Below are 20,644 nucleotides of genomic sequence, written 5' to 3'. Positions count from 1 at the left end.
TAATAAAATTATTATTGATAATTACGTGTTAAGCGATAGGCGCACGAGAGAGACCTTTGGATGTTAATGTGCTAAGAGGTGCAACTGGAGGGATGTCTGATCATTATCTTATGGAGGCAAAGGTGAAGATTTGTAGAGGCTTTCAGAAAAAAAGAGAGAATGTTGGGGTGAAAAGAGTGGTGACAGTAAGTGAGCTTGGGAAGGAGACTTGTGTGAGGAAGTACCAGGAGAGACTGAGTACAGAATGGAAAAGGGTGAGAACAATGGATGTAAGGGGAGTGGAGGAGGAATGGGATGTATTTAGGGAAGCAGTGATGGCTTGCGCAAAAGATGCTTCTGGCATGAGAAGCATGGGAGGAGGACAGATTAGGAAGGATAGTGAGTGGTGGGATGAAGAAGTAAGATTATTAGTGAAAGAGAAGAGAGAGGCATTTGGACAATTTCTGCAGAGAAAAAATGCAAATGAGAGGGAGATGTATAAAAGAAAGAGGCAGGAGGTCAAGAGAAAGGTGCAAGAGGTGAAAAAGAGGGCAAATGAGAGTTGGGGAGAATAAAAAGATGTTTTGGGAGGAGGTAAATAAAGTGAGTAAGACAAGGGAACAAATGGGAACTTCAGTGAAGGGGACTAATAGGAAGGTGATAACAAGTAGTGGTGAAGTAAGATGGAGATGGAGTGAGTATTTTGAAGGTTTATTTAATGTGTTTGATGATAGAGTGGCAGATATAGGGTGTTTTGGTCGAGGTGGTGTGCAAAGTGAGAGGGTTAAGGAGAATGATTTGGTAAACAGAGAACAGGTAGTAAAAGCTTTGCAGAAGATGAAAGCTGGCAAGGCAGCGGGTTTGGATGGTATTGCAGTGGAATCTATTAAAAAAGGGGGTGACTGTATTGTTGACTGGTTGGTAAGGTTATTTAATGTATATATGACTCATGGTGAGGTGCCTGAGGATTGGCGGAATGCTTGCATAGTGCCATTATACAAAGGCACAGGGGATAAAAGTGAGTGCTCAAATTACAGAGGTATAAGTTTGTTGAGTATTCCTGGGAAATTATATGGGAGGGTATTGATTGAGAGGGTAAAGGCATGTACAGAGCATCAAATTGGGGAAGAGCAGTGTGGTTTCAGCAGTGGTAGAGGATGTGTGGATCAGGTGTTTGCTTTGAAGAATGTATGTGAGAAATACTTAGAAAAGCAAATGAATTTGTATGTAGCATTTACGGATTTTAAGAAGGCATATGATAGAGTTGATAGAGATGCCCTGTGGAAGGTATTAAGAATATATGGTGTGGAAGGCAAGTTGTTAGAAGCAGTGAAAAGTTTTTATCGAGGATGTAAGGCATGTGTATGTTTAGGAAGAGAGGAAAGTGATTGGTTCTCAGTGAATGTAGGTTTGCAGCAGGGGTGTGTGATGTCTCCATGGTTGTTTAATTTGTTTATGGATGGGGTTGTTAGGGAGGTGAATGCAAGAGTTTTGGAAAGAGGGGCAAGTATGCAGTCTGTTGTGAATGAGAGAGCTTGGGAAATGATTCAGTTGTTGTTCGCTGATGATACAGTGCTGGTGGCTGATTCGGGTGAGAAACTGCAGAAGCTGGTAACTGAGTTTGGTAAAGTGTGTGAAAGACGAAAGCTGAGAGTAAATGTGAATAAGAGCAAGGTTATTAGGTACAGTTGGGTTGAGGGACAAGTCAATTGGGAGGTAACTTTGAATGGACAAAAACCAATCCCTGACTTTACTTTCAAAACATTCCCAAACAACTCTTCCCATTTACCCCTGAGCTTCGTTTCACTCAGAGCCAAAACATCCAGGTTCCTTTCCTCAAACATACTACCTATATCTCCATTTTTTCTCATCTTGGTTACATCCACACACATTTAGATAGCCCAATCTGATCCTTCGAGGAGGATGAGCACTCCTTGCATGACTCCTGTTTCCCCTTCTAGAAAGTTAGAATACAAGGAGGGGAGGGTTTCTAGCCCCCCGCTCCCGTCCCCTTTAGTCGCCTTCTACAACACGTTAGGAATGCGTGAAAGTATTCTTTCTCCCGTTATCATCATTATTATCATTTTCATTATACTTGATTGCTGTTTTCTGCATCAGTGAGGAAGCACCAGGAAACATAAGAAACTTCACTGCTTCTAGCAGCTTACCTCCCAAACCATACATTCTCAAGTCCTTCCACATAGCATCTCTATCAACTCTAACATATGCTTTCTCCAGATCCATAAATGCTACATACAAATCCACTCCAAGGACGTAAGGAGAGTTGGGGAGGAATAGGATGTATTTAAGGAAGCAGTGATGGCTTGTGCAGAAGATAGTTGTAGCATGGGAAGCGTGGGAGGTGGGCAGATTAGAAAGGGTAGTGAGTAGTGGGATGAAGAGGTAAGATTATTAGTGAAAGAGAAGAGAGAGGCATTTGGATGAGTTTCGCAGGGAAATAGTTTAAATGACCGGAAGATGTATAAAAGAAAGAGGCAGGTGGTCAAGAGAAAGGTGCAAGAGGTGAAAAAGAGGGCAAATGAGAGTTGGGGTGAAGGAGTATCATTAAATATTAGGGAGAAAAAAAAGATGTTTTGGAAAGAGGTAAACAAAGTGCGTAAGACAAGAGAACAAATGGGAACATTGGTGAAGGGTGCAAAATGGGAGGTAATAACAAGTAGTGGTGATGTGAGAAGGAGATGGAGTGAGTATTTTGAAGATTTGTTGAATGTATTAGATGATAGAATGGCAGATATAGGGTGTTTTGGTCGAGGTGGTGTGCAAAATGAGAGGGTTAGAGAGAATGATTTGGTAAACAGAGAAGAAATAGTAAAAGCTTTGCAGAAGATAAAAGACGGCAAGGCAGCGGGTTTGGATGGTATTGCAGTGGAATTTCTTTAAAAAGGAGGGTGACTGTTGTTGACTGGTAGGTAAGGATTTTTAATGTATGTATGACTCATGGTGAGGTGCCTGAGGATTGACAGAATGCATGCATAGTGCCATTGTACAAAGGAAAAGGGGATAAAGGTGAGTGCTCAAATTACAGAGGTATAAGTTTGTTGAGTATTCCTGGGAAATTATATGGGACGCAATTGATTGAGAGGGTGAAAGTATGTACAGAGCATCAGATTGGGGAAGAGCAGTGTGGTTTCAGAAGTGGTAGAGGATGTGTGGATCAGGTGTTTGCTTTGAAGAATGTATGTGAGAAATACTTAGAAAAGCAAATGGATTTGTATGTAGCATTTATGGATCTGGAGAAGGCATATGATAGAGTTGATAGATATGCTCTGTGGAAGGCATTAAGAATATATGGTGTGGGGGGCAAGTTGCTAGAAGCAGTGAAAAGTTTTTATCGAGGATATAAGGCATGTGTACGAGTAGGAAGAGAGGAAAGTGATTGGTTCTCAGTGAATGTTGGTCTGCAGCAGGGGTGCGTGATGTCTTCATTGTTGTTTAATTTACTTATGGATGGGGTTGTTAGGGAGGTGAATGCAAGAGTTTTGGAGAAAGGGGCAAGTATGCAGTCTGTTGTGGATGAAAGGGCTTGGGAAGTGAGTCAGTTGTTGTTCGCTGATGATACAGTGCTGGTGCCTGATTCTGGTGAGAAACTGCAGAAGCTGGTGACTGAGTTGGGAAAAGTGTGTGAAAGTAGAAAGCTGAGAGTAAATGTGAATAAGAGCAAGGTGTTTAAGTACATTAGGGTTAAGGGACAAGTCAACTGGGAGGTAAGTTTGAATGGAGAAAAACTGGAGGAAGTGAAGTATTTTAGATATCTGGGAGTGGATTTGGCAAAGGATGGAACCATGGAAGCAGAAGTGAGTCACAGGGTGGGGGAGGGGGAGAAAAATCTGGGAGTGTTGAAAAATGTGTGGAAGGTGAGAACATTATCTCAGAAAGCAAAAATGGGTATGTTTGAAGGAATGTGTTCCAACAATGTTATATGGTTGCGAGGCGTGGGCTATAGACAGAGTTGTGCGGAGGGGGGGGAATGTGTTGGAAATGAGATGTTTGAGGACAGTATGTGGTGTGAGGTGGTTTGATCGAGTAAGTAATGAAAGGGTAAGAGAGATGTGTGGAAATAAAAAGAGCGTGGTTGAGAGAGCAGAAGAGGGTGTTTTAAAATGGTTTGGGCACATGGAGAGAATGAGTGAGGAAAGATTGACAAAGAGGATATATGTGTCAGAGGTGGAGGGAATGGGAAGCGGGAGACCAAATTGGAAGTGGAAAGATGGAGTGAAAAAGATTTTAATCGATCGGGGCCTGAACATGAAGGATGGTGAAAGGCGTGCAAGGAAGAGAGAGAATTGGAACGATGTGGTATACTGGGGCCGACGTTCTGTTAATGGATTGAACCAGGGCATGTGAAGCGTCTGCTGTAAACCAAGGAAAGTTTTGTGGGGCCTGAATGTGGAAAGGGAACTGTGGTTTCGGTGCATTATACATGACAGCTAGAGACTGTTTGTGAATGAATGTGGCCTTTGTTTTCTTTTCCTAGTACTACCTCGCGTGCATGCGGGGGGGAGGGGGTTGTCATTTCATGTCTGGCTGGGTGGCAACGGGAATGAACAAAGGCAGCAAGTATAAATTATGTACATGTGTATATATATTTATGTCTGTGTATGTATATATATGAATACGTTGAAATGTAGAGGTATGTATATGTGCTGTGTGTGGACATGTATGCATATACATGTGTATGTGGGTGGGTTGGGCAATTCTTTCATCAGTTTCCTTGCACTATCTCGATAACGCGGGAGACAGCGACAAAGTAGCGCAAGAAACAGACGAAAGAATGGACCAACCTACCCACATACACATGTATATACTTACACGTCCACACACGCACATACCTATACATGCAAATATACATACCTGGGGATAGGGGAGAAAGAATACTTCCCACGTATTCCCTGCGTGTCGTAGAAGGCGACTAAAAGGGGAGGGAGCAGGGGGCTGGAAATCCTCCCCTCTCGTTTTTTTTTTTTAATTTTCCAAAAGAAGGAACGGAGAAGGAGGCCAGGTGAGGATACTCCCTCAGAGGCCCAGTCCTCTGTTCTTAACGCTACCTCGCTATCGCGGGAAATGGCGAAAAAGTATGAAAAAAAAAAAAAAAAAAAAAACATCTCAACGTATACATATATATACAAACACAGATATATACATATATACACATGTACATAATTCATACTGTCTGCCTTTATTCATTCCCATCGCCACCTCACCACACATGAAATAACAACCCCCTTCCCCCTCAGGTAGTGCTAGGAAAAGACAACAAACGCCGCATTCGTTCACACTCAGTCTCTTGCTGTCATGAAATAATACACCGAAACCACAGCTCCCTTTCCACATCCAGGCCCCACACAACTTTCCATGGTTTACCCCAGACGCTTCACATGCACTGGTTCAATCCATTGACAGCACGTCGACCCCAGTATACCACATCGTTCCAATTCACTCTATTCCTTGCACGCCTTTCACCCTCCTGCATGTTCAGGCCCCGATCACTCAAAATCTTTTTCACTCCATCTTTCCACCTCCAATTTGGTCTCCCACTTCTCCTCGCTCCCTCCACCTCTGACACATATATCCTCTTGGTCAATCTTTCCTCACTCATTCTCTCCATGTGACCAAACCATTTCAAAACACCCTCTTCTGCTCTTTCAACCACACTCTTTTTATTACCACACATCTCTCTTACCCTATTATTACTTACTCGATCAAACCACCTCACACCACATATTGTCCTCAAACATCTCATTTCCAGCACATCCATCCTCCTGCGCACAACTCTATCCATAGCCCACGCCTTGCAACCATACAGCATTGTTGGAACACCATTCATTCAAACATACCCATTTTTGCTTTCCGAGATAATGTTCTCGACTTCCAAACATTCTTCAAGGCTCCCAGAATTTTCGCCCCCTCCCCCACCCTAGACTCACTTCTGCTACCATGGTTCCATGTGCTGCCAAATCCACTCCCAGACATCTAAAACACTTTACTTCCTCCAGTTTTTCTCCATTCAAACTTACCTCCCAATTGACTTGACCCTCAACCCTACTGTACCTAATAACCTTGCTCTCACTCACATTTACTCTCAACTTTCTTTCACACACTTTACCAAACTCAGTCACCAGCTTCTGCAGTTTCTCACATGAATCAGCCACCAGCGCTGTATCATCAGCGAACAACAACTGACTCACTTCCCAAGCTCTCTCATCCACAACAGACTGCATACTTGCCCCTCTTTCCAAAACTCTTGCATTCACCTCCCTAACAACCCCATCCATAAACAAATTAAACAACCATGGAGACATCCCACACCCTTGCCGCAAACCTACATTCACTGAGAACCGATCACTTTCCTCTCTTCCTACATGTACACATGACTTACATCCTCGATAAAAACTTTTCACTGCTTCTAACAACTTGCCTCCCACACCATATATTCTTAATACCTTCCACAGAGCATCTCTATCAACTCTATCATATGCCTTCTCCAGATCCATAAATGCTACATTCAAATCCATCTGCTTTTCTAAGTATTTCTCACATACATTCCTCAAAGCAAACACCTGATCCACACATCCTCTACCACTTCTGAAACCACACTCCTCTTCCCCAATCTGATGCTCTGAACATGCCTTCACCCTCTCAATCAATACCCTCCCATATAATTTACCAGGAATACTCAACAAACTTATACCTCTGTAATTTGAGCACTCACCTTTGTCCCCTTTGCCTTTGTACAATGGCATTATGCAAGCAATCCGCCAATCCTCAGGCAGCTCACCATGAGTCATACATACATTAAATAACCTTACCAACCAGTCAACAATACAGTCACACCCTTTTTTTATAAATTCCACTGCAATACCATCCAAACCCGCCGCCTTGCCGGCTTTCATCTTCTGCAAAGCTTCCACTACCTCTTCTCCGTTTACCAAATCATTCTCCCCAACCTTCTCACTCCGCATACCACCTCGACCAAAACACCCTATATCTGCCACTCTATCATCAAACACATTCAACAAACCTTCAAAATACTCACTCCACTTCCTTCTCACATCACCACTACTTGTTATCACCTCCCCACCAGCCCCCTTCACTGATGTTCCCATTTGTTCCCCTGTCTTACGCACTTTATTTACCTCCTTCCAAAACATCTTTTTATTCTTTAATGATACTCTCTCACCCCATCTCTCATTTGCCCTCTTTTTCACCTCTTGCACCTTTCTCTTGACCTCCTGCCTCTTTATTTTATATATCTCCCACTCATTTGCATTATTTCCCTGCAAAAATCCTCCAAATGCCTCTCTCTTCTCTTTCACTAATAATCTTACTTCTTCATCCCACCACTCACTACCCTTTCTAATCTGCCCACCTCCCATGCTTCTCATGCCACAAGCATCTTTTGCGCAAGCCATCACTGCTTCCCTAAATGCATCCCATTCCTCCCCCACTCCCCTTACCTCCTTTGTTCTCACCTTTTCCCATTCTGTACTGTCTCTCCTGGTACTTCCTCACACAAGTCTCCTTCCTAAGCTCACTCACTCTCACCATTCTCTTCACCCCAACATTCTCTCTTCTTTTCTGAAAACCCCTACAAATCTTCACCTTTGCCTCCACAAGATAATGATCAGACATCCCTCCAGTTGCACCTCTCAGCACATTAACATCCAAAAGTCTCTCTTTTGCAAGCCTATCAATTAACACATAATCCAATAAAGCTCTCTGGCCATCTCTCCTACTTACATACGTATACTTATGTATATCTCGCTTTTTAAACCAGGTATTCCCAATCACCAGTCCTTTTTCAGCACATAAATCTACAAGCTCTTCACCATTTCCATTTACAACACTGAACACCCTATGTATACCAATTATTCCTTCAACTGCCATATTACTCACCTTTGCATTCAAATCACCCATCACTATAACCCGGTCTTGGTCATCTAAACCACTAACACACTCATTCAGCTGCTCCCAAAACACTTGCCTCTCATGATCTTTCTTCTCATGCCCAGGTGCATATGCACCAATAATCAACCCTCTCTCTCCATCCATTTTCAGTTTTACCCATATCAATCTAGAGTTTACTTTCTTACACTCTATCACATACTCCCACCACTCCTGTTTCAGGAGTAGTGCTACTCCTTCCCTTACTCTTGTCCTCTCACTAACCCCTGACTTTACTCCCAAGACATTCCCAAACCACTCTTCCCCTTTACCCTTGAGCTTCGTTTCACTCAGAGCCAAAACATCCAGGTTCCTTTCCTCAAACACACTACCTATCTCTCCTTTTTTCTCATCTTGGTTACATCCACACACATTTAGACACCCCAATCTGAGCCTTTGAGGAGGATGAGCACTCCCCACATGACTCCTTCTTCTGTTTCCCCTTCTGGAAAGTTAAAATACAAGGAGGGGAGGGTTTCTAGACCCCCGCTCCCGTCTCCTTTAGTCACCTTTTACGACATGAGAGAAATGCATGGGAAGTATTTTTTCTCCCCTATCCCCAGGGTATATTTATTTTATCATACTTTGTCACTGTTTCCCGCGTTAGCAAGGTAGAACAAGGAAACAGACAAAAGAATGCCCTAAACCACCCACATACACATGTATATACATACACATCCACACACGCACATATACATACCTATACATCTCAACATATACATATATACACATACACAGACATATAATATACAGATGTACATAATTCATACTGTCTGCCCTTATTCATTCCCGTCGCCATCCCGCCACACATGAAATGACAACTCCCTCCCCCGGCATGTGCGCGAGGTAGCACTAGGAAAAGACAACAAAGGCCACATTCGTTCATACTCAGTCTCTAGCTGTCATGTATAATGCACCGAAACCACAGGTCCCTTTCCACATCCAGGCCCCACAAAACTTTTCATGGTTTACCCCAGATGCTTCACATGCCCAGGTTCAATCCATTGACAGTAATTTGACCCCAGTATACCACATCGTTCCAATTCACTCCATTCCTTGCACGCCTTTCACCCTCCTGTATGTTCAGGCCCCGATCGTTCAAAATCTTTTTCACTCCATCCTTCCACCTCCAATTTGGTCTCCCATTTCTCGTTCCCTCCACCTCTGACACATATATTCTCTTTGTCAATCTTTTCTCACTCATTCTCTCCACGTGACCAAAACATTTCAATACATCCTATTCTCTTTCAACCACACTCTTTTTATTACCACACACCTCTCTTACCCTTTCATTACTTACTCGATGAAACCACCTCACATATTGTCCTCAAACATCTCATATCCAACACATCTCTCCTCCTCTGCACAACCCTATCTATAGCCCATGCCTCACAACCATATAACAATGTTGGAATCACTATTCCTTCAAACATACCCATTTTTGCTCTCCAGGATAACGTTCTCGCCTACCACACATTCTTCAATGCTCCCAGAACCTTTGCCCCTTCCACCACCCTGTGATTTAATTCCGCTTCCATACTTCCATTCGCTGCTAAATTCACTTCCAGATATCTAAAGCACATCACTTCCGCCAGTTTTTATCCATTCACAGTCATCTCCCAATTTACTTGTCCCTCAACCCTACTGAACCTAATAACCTTGCTCTTATTCACATTTACTCTCAGTTTTCTTCTTTCACACACTTTATCAAACTCAGTCACCAACTTCTGCAATTTCTCACCCAAATGAACCACCAACGCTGTATCATCAAGAAAGAACAACTGGATTCTGGAAATCCCTCTTGGTTTTCAACATTTCTCTTTAAAACTTATATCAGCATTTCCTGACAACTGTCAAATCCCAAATTCCATTGATGACATTACAAAATCATTGGTGCCATTTGATGAACAAAAATTCCCACAACTCTGAATTTCTGGGACCAAGTCGGATCGCCCACTCACTTCCCAAGCCCCCTCATCCACAACAGACAGCATACTTACCCCTCTCTCCAAAACCCTTGCATTCATCTAACTAACAACCCCATCTATAAACAAATTAAACAATCATGGAGACATCATGCACTCCTGCCACAAACCGACATTCACTGAGAACCAATCACTTTCCTTTCTTCCTACATGTAAACATGCCTTACATCCTCGATAAAAAATTTTCACTGCTTCTAGCAACTTACCTCCCACACCATATATGCTTAATACCTTCCACAGAGCATCTCTATCAACTCTATCATATGCCTTCTCTAGATCCATAAATGCTACATACAAATCCATCTATTTTTCTAAGTATTTCTCACATACATTCTTCAAAGCAAATATCTGATCCACACATCCCTCTACCACTTCTGAAACCACACTGCTCTTCTCCAATCTGATGCTCTGTACATGCCCTCACCCTCTCAATCAATACCCTCCCATATAATTTCCCAGGAATACTCAACAAACTTATACCTCTGTAATTTGAACACTCACCTTTATCCCCTTTGCCTTTGTACAGTGGCACTATGGATGCATTATGCCAATCCTCAGGCACTTTACCATGAACCATAGATACACTGAATATTCTCATCAACCAGTCAACAATACAGTCACCCCCTTTTTAATCAATTCCACTGCAATACCATCCAAACCTGCCACCTTGCCGGCTTTCATCTTCCACAAAGCTTTCACTACCTCTTCTCTGTTTACCAAATCATTCTCCTAGACCCACACACTTCGCACCCCACCTCAATCAAAACACGCTACATTTGCCACTCTATCATCAAACACATTCAACAAACCTTTAAAACACTCATTCCATCTCCCTCTCACTTCATCACTAATTGTTATTACCTCCCTATTTGCCCCCTTCACTGTTGGTCCCTATCTGTTCTTGTGTCTTACACACTTTATTTACCTCCTTCCAAAACATCTTTTTACTCTCCTTAAAATTTAATAATACTCTCAATCCACCTCTCATTTGCCCTCTTTTTCACCTCTTGCACTTTTCCCTTGACCTCTTGCCTCTTTCTTTTATACATCTCCCAGTCATTCACACTACCTCCCTGCAAAAGTCGTCCAAATGCCTCTCCCTTCTCTTTTACTAACAATCTTACTTCTCCATCCCACCACTCACTACCATTTCTTAACTCCCCACCTCCCACATTTTCATGCCACAGGCAACTTTTGTGCACAAGATCACTGGTCCCCTAAATATATCCCATTCCTCTACCACTCCCCTTGTCATCTGCTCTCACCTTTTTCCATTCTGCACTCAATTTCTCCAGGTACTTCCTCACATGTCTCCTTTCCAAGCTCACTTACTCTCATCACCCCAACATTCTCTTTTCTTTCCTACAAACCTCTACATATCTTCACTTTTGTCTCCACAAGATAATGTTCAGAAATCCCTTCAGTTGCCCCTCTTAGCACATTAACATTCAAGAGTCTCTTTTTCACGCGCCTATCAATTTACATGTAATCCAATAACACACTCTGGCCATCTGTCCTACTTACATACGTATACTTATGTATTATTTATCTATCATACTTTGTCGCTGTCTCCCTCGTTAGCGAGGTAGTACAAGGAAACAGACGAAAGAATGGCCCAACCCACCCACATAAACATGTATATACATACACCCCCACACAGGCACATATACACACCTATACATTTCAATGTGTAGGTATGATGACAGAGTTTAGTAAGGTGTGTGAAAGAAGAAGCTGAGAGTAAATGTGAATAAAAGCAAGGTTATTAGGTACAGTACGGTTGAGGGACGAGTCAATTGGGAGGTAAGTTTGAATGGTGAAAAACTGGAAGTGAAGTGTTTTAGATGTCTGGGAGTGGATTTGGCAGCGAATGGAAACATGGAAGCGGAAGTGAGTCACAGGGTGGGGGAGGGGGCAAAAGTTCTAAGAGCATTGAAAAATGTGTGAAAGGCACGAACATTATCTCAGAAAGCAAAAATTGTTGTGTTTGAAGGAATAGTTGTTCCAACAATGTTATATGGTTGCGAGGCATGGGTTATAGATAGGGTTGTGCAGAGGAGGGTGGATGTGTTGGAAATGAGATGTCTAAGGACAATATGTGGTGTGATGTGGTTTGATTGAGTAAGTAATGAAAGGTTAAGAGAGATGTGTGGTAATAAAAACAGTGTGGTTGAGAGAGCAGAAGAGAGTGTACTGAAATGGTTTGGTCACATGGAGAGAATGAGTGAGGAAAGATTGACAGAGGATATATGTGTCAGAGGTAGAGGGAACGAGGAGAAGTGGGAGACCAAATTGGAGGTGGAAGGATGGAGTGAAAAGATTTTGAACGATCGAAGCCTGAACATGCAAGAGGATGAAAGGCATACAAGGAATTGAGTAAATTGAATGATGTGGTATACCGGGGTCAACGTGCTGTCAATGGATTGAACCAGGGCATGTGAAGCATCTGCAGTAAACCATGGAAAGTTTTGTGGGGCTGGATGTGGAAAGGGAGCTGTGGTTTTGGTGCATTACACATAACAGCTGGAGACTGAGTGTGAACAAATGTGGCCTTTGTTTTCTTTTTTCTGGCATTACCTCTCGCATGTGTGGAGGGAAGGGGTTATCATTTCATGTGTGGCGGGGTGGCAGCGAGAATGAATAAAGGCAGCAAGTATGAATTATGTACATGTGTATATATGTATAAGTCTGTGTATGTGTATATATATGTATATGTTAAAATGTATAGGTATGTATATATGCATGTGTGGACTTGCATGTATATACATGTGTATGTGGGCGAGTTGGGCCATTCTTCCGTCTGTTTCCTTGCGCTACCTCACTAACACGGGACACTGCGACAAAGTATAATATACAATATATACATTTCAATGTATACATACATATACATGCACAGACAAATACATATATACACATGTACATAATCATACTTGCTGCCCTCAGCCATTCCTATCTCCACCACACCACACATGAAATGGCATCCCCCTTCTCCCGCATGCACACAAGGTAGCACTAAGAAAAAGCAACAAAGGCCACATTCGTTCACACTCAGTCCCTAGCTGTCATGTGTAATGCACCAAAACCACAGCTCCCTTTCCACATCTAGGCCCCACAAAACTTTCCATTGTTTACCCCAGACACTTCAAATGCCCTGGATAAATCCATTGATAGCACATCAACTCTGGTATACCACATTGTTCCAAATCACTCTATTCCTTGCACGCCTTTCCCCCTCCTGCATGTTTAGGCCCCAATCGCTAAAATTCTTTTTCACTCCATCCTTCCACCTCCAATTTGGTCTCCCACTGCTCGTTCCCTGTACCTCTGATGTATATATCCTCTGTCAATCTTTCCTCACTCATTCTCTCCATGTGACCAAACCATTTCAATACACCCTCTTCTACTCTCCTAACCACACTCTTTTTATTACCACACATCTCTCTTACCCTTTCATTACTTACTCAATCAAACCACCTCACACCACATATTGTCCTCAAACATCTCATTTCCAACACATCCACCCTCCTCCAACAACTCTATCTATAGCCCACACCTTGAAACCATTTAACATTGTTGGACCCACTTTTTCTTCAAACATACCCATTTTTGCTTTCCGAGATAAGGTTCTTGCCTTCCACACATTCTTCAACACTCCCAGAACCTTTGCCCCCTCCCCCATTCTGTGACTCACTTCTGCTTCCTTGGTTCCATATGCTGCCAAATCCACTCCCAAATATCTAAAACACTTCACTTCCTCCAGTTTTCTCCACTGAAACTCACCTCCCAATTGACTTGTCCCTCAACGCCACGGTACCTAATAACCTTACTCTTATTCACATTTACTCTCAGCTTTCTTCTTTCACACACTTTACCAAACTCTGTCACCAGCTTCTGCAGTTTTTCACCCAAATCAGCCACCAGCCCTGTATCATCAGCGAACAACAACTGACTCCCAAGCTTTCTCATCCAAAACAGACTGCATACTTGCCCCTCTCTCCAAAACTCTTGCATTCACCTCCCTAACAACCCCATCCATAAACAAATCAAACGAGAGGTGAAAAAGAGGACAAATGAGAGTTGGGGTGAGAGAGTATCATTAAATCTTAGGGAGAATAAAAAGATGTTTTCGAAGGAGGTAAATAAAATGCGTAAGACAACAGAACAAATGGGAACATCAGTAAAAGGGGCTAATGGGGAGGTACTAAGTAGAAGTGATGTGAGGAGATGGAGTGAGTATTCTGAAGGTTTGTTGAATGTGTTAAATGATACGAGTGGCAGATATAAGGCATTTTGGTTGAAGTGGTGTGCAAAGTGAGAGGGTTAGGGAGAATGGTTTGGTAAACAGAGAAGAGGTAGTGAAAGCTTTGTGGAAGATGAAAGCTGGCAAGGTGGCAGATTTGGATGGTACTGCAGTGGAATTTATTGAAAAAGGGGGTGACTGTGTTGTTGACTGATTGGTGAGGATATTCAATGTATGTATGGTTTATGGTGACGTGCCTGAGGATTGGCAGAATGCAAGCATAGTGCCATTGTATGAAGGCAAAGGGGATAAAGGTGAGTATTCAAATTACAGAGGTATAAACTTGTCGAATATTCCTGGGAAATTATATGGGAGGGTATTGATTGAGAGGGTGAGGGAATGTACAGAGCATCAGATTGGGGAAGAGCAGTGTGGTCTCAGAAGTGGTAGAGGGTGTGTGGTTCAGGTGTTTGCTTTGAAAAATGTATACTTAGAAATACTTAGAAAAACAAATGGATTTGTATGTAGCATTTATGGAACTGGAGAGGACATATCATAGAACTGATAGAGATGCTCTGTGGAAGGCATTAAGAGTATATGGTGAGGGAGACAAGTTGTTAGAAGCAGTGAAAAGTTTTTATCGAGGATGTAAGACATGTGTACGAGTATGAAGAAAGGAAAGTGATTGGTTCCCAGTGAATGTCGGTTTGCGGTAGGGGTGCGTGATATACTTATGTATATCTCTCTTTTTAAACCAGGTATTCCCACTCACCAGTCCTTTTTCAGCACACAAACCTACAGCTCTTCACCATTTCCATTTACAGCACTGAACAACCCATGTACACCAATTATACCCTCAACTGCCACATTCCTCGCCTTTGCATCCAAATCACCCATCACTACAACCCGGTCTTGTGCATCAAAGCTACTAACACACTCACTCAGCTGCTCCCAAAACACCTGCCTCTCATGATCTTTCTTCTCATTACCAGGTGCATAGGCACCAGTAATCACCCATCTATCTCCATCCACTTTTAGTTTCACCCATATCAATCTGGAGTTTACTTTCTTGCACTCTATCACATACTCCCACAACTCCTGCTTCAGAAGTAGTGCTACTCCTCCCTTTGCTCTTCTACTCTCACCAACCCCTGACTTCACTCCCAAGACATTCCCAAACCACTCTTACCCTTGACCTTCATTTCACTCAGAGGTAAAAATCCAAGTTCCTTTCCTCAAACATACTACCTCTCTCTCCTACATCCACACACATTTAGATGCCCTAAACTGAGACTTCGAGGAGCATGAGCACTCCCTGCATGACTCCTTCTGTTTCTTCTTTTTTTTTATTTTTTTTTTATTATACTTTGTCGCTGTCTCCCGCGTTTGCGAGGTAGCGCAAGGAAACAGACGAAAGAAATGGCCCAACCCCCCCCATACACATGTATATACATACGTCCACACACGCAAATATACATACCTACACAGCTTTCCATGGTTTACCCCAGACGCTTCACATGCCTTGATTCAATCCACTGACAGCACGTCAACCCCGGTATACCACATCGCTCCAATTCACTCTATTCCTTGCCCTCCTTTCACCCTCCTGCATGTTCAGGCCCCGATCACACAAAATCTTTTTCACTCCATCTTTCCACCTCCAATTTGGTCTCCCTCTTCTCCTCGTTCCCTCCACCTCCGACATATATATCCTCTTGGTCAATCTTTCCTCACTCATTCTCTCCATGTGCCCAAACCACTTCAAAACACCCTCTTCTGCTCTCTCAACCACGCTCTTTTTATTTCCATACATCTCTCTTACCTTTACGTTACTCACTCGATCAAACCACCTCACACCACACATTGTCCTCAAACATCTCATTTCCAGCACATCCATCCTCCTGCGCACAACTCTATCCATAGCCCACGCCTCGCAACCATACAACATTGTTGGAACCACTATTCCTTCAAACATACCCATTTTTGCTTTCTGAGATAATTTTCTCGACTTCCACACATTCTTCAAGGCCCCCAGAATTTTCGCCCCCTCCCCCACCCTATGATCCACTTCCGCTTCCATGGTTCCATCCGCTGCCAGATCCACTCCCAGATATCTAAAACACTTCACTTCCTCCAGTTTTTCTCCATTCAAACTCACCTCCCAATTGACTTGACCCTCAACCCTACTGTACCTAATAACCTTGCTCTTATTCACATTTACTCTTAACTTTCTTCTTCCACACACTTTACCAAACTCAGTCACCAACTTCTTTTAAAAAGTTAAAATACAAGGAGAGGAGGATTTCTAGCCCCCGCTCCCGTCCCTTTTGGTCACCTTTTACGACACGTGGGGAATGTGTGGGAAGTATTCATTCTCTTCTATCCTATATATATAAAACAAAGTAAATGAGGTCAATGAGTAAATGAGTAAATGAGTAAAGGAGGTCAAGAGAAAGGTGCAAGAAGTGAAAAAAAGGGCAAATGAGAGTTGGGGTGAGAGACTATCAGTAAATTTTAGGGAGAATAAAAAGATGTTCTGGAAGGAGGTAAATAGGGTGCGTAAGACAAGGGAGCAAATGGGAACTTCAGTGAAGGGCGTAAATGGGGAGGTGATAACAAGTAGTGGTGATGGGAGAAGGAGATGGAATGAGTATTTTGAAGGTTTGTTGAATGTGTCTGATGACAGAGTGGCAGATATAGGGTGTTTTGGTCGAGGTGGTGTGCAAAGTGAGAGGGTTAGGGAAAATGATTTGGTAAACAGAGAAGAGGTAGTAAAAGCTTTGCGGAAGATGAAAGCCGGCAAGGCAGCAGGTTTGGATGGTACTGCAGTGGAATTTATTAAAAAAGGGGGTGACTGTATTGTTGACTGGTTGGCAAGGTTATTTAATGTATGTATGACTCATGGTGAGGTGCCTGAGGATTGGCGGAATGCGTGCATAGTGCCATTGTACAAAGGCAAAGGGGATAAGAGTGAGTGCTCAAATTACAGAGGTATAAGTTTGTTGAGTATTCCTGGTAAATTATATGGGAGGGTATTGATTGAGAGGGTGAAGGCATGTACAGAGCATCAGATTGGGGAAGAGCAGTGCGGTTTCAGAAGTGGTAGAGGATGTGTGGATCAGGTGTTTGCTTTGAAGAATGTATGTGAGAAATACTTAGAAAAGCAAATGGATTTGTATGTAGCATTTATGGATCTGGAGAAGGCATATGATAGAGTTGATAGAGATGCTCTGTGGAAGGTATTAAGAATATATGGTGTGGGAGGCAAGTTGTTAGAAGCAGTGAAAAGTTTTTATCGAGGATGTAAGGCATGTGTACGTGTAGGAAGAGAGGAAAGTGATTGGTTCTCAGTGAATGTAGGTTTGCGGCAGGGGTGTGTGATGTCTCCATGGTTGTTTAATTTGTTTATGGATGGGGTTGTTAGGGAGGTAAATGCAAGAGTCCTGGAAAGAGGGGCAAGTATGAAGTCTGTTGGGGATGAGAGAGCTTGGGAAGTGAGTCAGTTGTTGTTCGCTGATGATACAGCGCTGGTGGCTGATTCATGTGAGAAACTGCAGAAGCTGGTGACTGAGTTTGGTAAAGTGTGTGGAAGAAGGAAGTTAAGAGTAAATGTGAATAAGAGCAAGGTTATTAGGTACAGTAGGGTTGAGGGTCAAGTCAATTGGGAGGTGAGTTTGAATGGAGAAAAACTGGAGGAAGTGAAGTGTTTTAGATATCTGGGAGTGGATCTGTCAGCGGATGGAACCATGGAAGCGGAAGTGGATCATAGGGTGGGGGAGGGGGCGAAAATTTTGGGAGCCTTGAAAAATGTGTGGAAGTCGAGAACATTATCTCGGAAAGCAAAAATGGGTATGTTTGAAGGAATAGTGGTTCCAACAATGTTGTATGGTTGCGAGGCGTGGGCTATGGATAGAGTTGTGCGCAGGAGGATGGACGTGCTGGAAATGAGATGTTTGAGGAAAATGTGTGGTGTGAGGTGGTTTGATCGAGTAAGTAACGTAAGGGTAAGAGAGATGTGTGGAAATAAAAAGAGCGTGGTTGAGAGAGCAGAAGAGGGTGTTTTGAAATGGTTTGGGCACATGGAGAGAATGAGTGAGGAAAGATTGACCAAGAGGATATATGTGTCGGAGGTGGAGGGAACGAGGAGAAGAGGGAGACCAAATTGGAGGTGGAAAGATGGAGTGAAAAAGATTTTGTGTAATCGGGGCCTGAACATGCAGGAGGGTGAAAGGAGGGCAAGGAATAGAGTGAATTGGAGCGATGTGGTATACAGGGGTTGACGTGCTGTCAGTGGATTGAATCAAGGCATGTGAAGCGTCTGGGGTAAACCATGGAAAGCTGTGTAGGTATGTATATTTGCGTGTGTGGACGTGTGTATGTACATGTGTATGGGGGGGGGGGTTGGGCCATTTCTTTCGTCTGTTTCCTTGCGCTACCTCGCAAACGCGGGAGACAGCGACAAAGTATAAAAAAAAAAAATGAGGTGATACAAGAAGGTTGGAATCTTCTGAAATTGTCTGAAGACTGTCAGATCTGGACTGTAGAAACCAGAGCCTAAAAATTTAAACTTCCTCAGTACTAGTACTGTGCAGAACTAAGAGTCTCTTTAGAAATATCACATGATCTCAAATGCCCAAGTATGTTGTAGTATGTAATTACAACATATGGCAATTTATGGAAGGCTAAAGATTGCGTAGTAAAGATGTTTCAATCTTTTTCTTCTTTCCATGTAATCCAACCTAAATCAGCTTTCTCTCAGCCATTTGATGTTTTGCTCTTCTAAATGGTAATTACAAAAAAAGATAATCTATCAACATGGAATAAAACAAAAGTTATGGATCATAAAAACTGATAATGACATTCCTAAATCAAACTCCATTATCAATTACAAATGTTAAAATTCAATAACTGCATGAAACTATTAAATTTATTACAAGGGTACTAAATGAAATGTCTCCTACATGTCATAAAAAACACAAGAAAATGGTTAGCTGTGGCACTTGCATCATCAAATAATAAATTTTGTTGAATATCACATTCTAGACCTGTTAATAATTCTTTGCCAGAGAACAGTACTTACAAACTTATTTTGAGTTCCCTGCATAACATCTAAAGCTGCAGGTTCCAGTCCAAGTTCTCTTGCCCGCTCAGCATAGGTGCGTTTCCCACTACCCTTATAGGCTGCAGTCTGAAGATAAAATATGAACTTTAAACATAAAGCCACAAATATTAGATGATATACTTAAAAAGGAAATCTAGGTAATCAGTATATCATAAACAATAACATATGTTAAGGGAGAAAGTGTACTACCCCAATATTCCGTACATGTCACAGAAAAAGACTGAAAGGAGTGATGGCAGGGGACTGGAATTTCTAAAAGTTGAAATAAAAGGAGCCCAGCAAGGAGCATTTATACTGGAGTGTCTGAATATTCGTGGATGTAACCATGGTGAGAAGGAGGGACATGCAGTAATTATGACTGAAGGAACTTGGATGTTATGGCTCTGAGTGAAGTTCAGCTCAAGAGGAAGTAAGAGCATGGTGTGGAAAATTCTAAAGGTTAAGTCTGGGGTTAGTGTGAGGGTGAAAGCTAAGGACAGGGTTGCACTTCAGATGAAGGAGGAGTTGTGCGAATGTGTGAAAGAATTTACAGAAAAGATGCATGAAAATGAAATGGATTATGAGAAGTCAGTGAATGTTAGCATTTATGTACCTGGTAGTGACTGGAGTGAAGAAGAGGAAAGTGTTTTTTGAGAGCTAACTTTGTGTGTCTCAGCAATACTGATGAGAAGGTTTCAGTATTCTTGATGGGTGATCTGAGTGCAAGAGTGGGTGCTGTGTCATTTGAAGTTATAATTGGGGTGGGGGGCATGGGGTACCTGAGTGAATGAAAAAGGTGAACAGCTTTGAAGTTGTGTCCTGAAAAACTGCTGATTAAGGAATACCATCTTAACAAAATGGGATGTAGTGTACATAAATATATGTGAGTGAAAGCTTGATAGTGAGCAGGAATTACTGAATTATGTATGAACTTATAAGCATATGAAAGAAAAACTTATGAATGTAAATATTATGGAAGGGGCAGGTGGTGGGATGTCTAATTGCCTCTTGGTGTACTTACCTATGCACCTACATAAAGATTTTGACATGATGACAGGGCTAGTGAGTACTGCTTACCACATAACTAGTTTGTTGGATGTTTTTCCTTTGTGTACCACCCCTCAACTCATCCTATATTTTGCTTGTTATTTATATCTTGCTTGTTGTAAATATCTTTTTATTGGTGGCTACTTCACTGGCATAGTATCGTATTTGGGGCTCATCTAACACTGCCCTAACCCATAAATCATATTCTTTTGAATATTTCTATTGCAAATCAAAGATAATCTCTTAGTTTTCCTGGTACTGCATAAAACAAGTTATCTAATTTCTTCACCATCCTTCATAATTTTTGTTTGGTGACTTTTTACAATATTT

The 20,644-nt window shown here is 42.3% G+C and overlaps 1 protein-coding gene across 1 annotated transcript in view; it reads right to left on the bottom strand.

Annotated features, from left to right (window-relative positions):
* The window catches only part of LOC139748897 (S1 RNA-binding domain-containing protein 1-like), a 714,827-nt gene extending 695,120 nt beyond the window's left edge, over positions 1-19,707 (bottom strand). The window contains exons 1-2 of the mRNA XM_071662261.1: positions 19,636-19,707; positions 19,247-19,354 (exon numbers count right to left, since the gene is read on the bottom strand). Of these exons, the coding sequence (XP_071518362.1) occupies positions 19,247-19,354; positions 19,636-19,707 (180 nt within the window). The remainder of the gene's footprint in view (positions 1-19,246; positions 19,355-19,635) is intronic.
* Positions 19,708-20,644: the final 937 nt, after the last annotated feature.

Source organism: Panulirus ornatus, chromosome 6 (assembly GCF_036320965.1).
Source record: "Panulirus ornatus isolate Po-2019 chromosome 6, ASM3632096v1, whole genome shotgun sequence".
Classification (NCBI taxonomy): Eukaryota; Metazoa; Arthropoda; class Malacostraca; order Decapoda; family Palinuridae; genus Panulirus; species Panulirus ornatus.
This window is presented reverse-complemented; position numbering and strand designations above follow the sequence as displayed.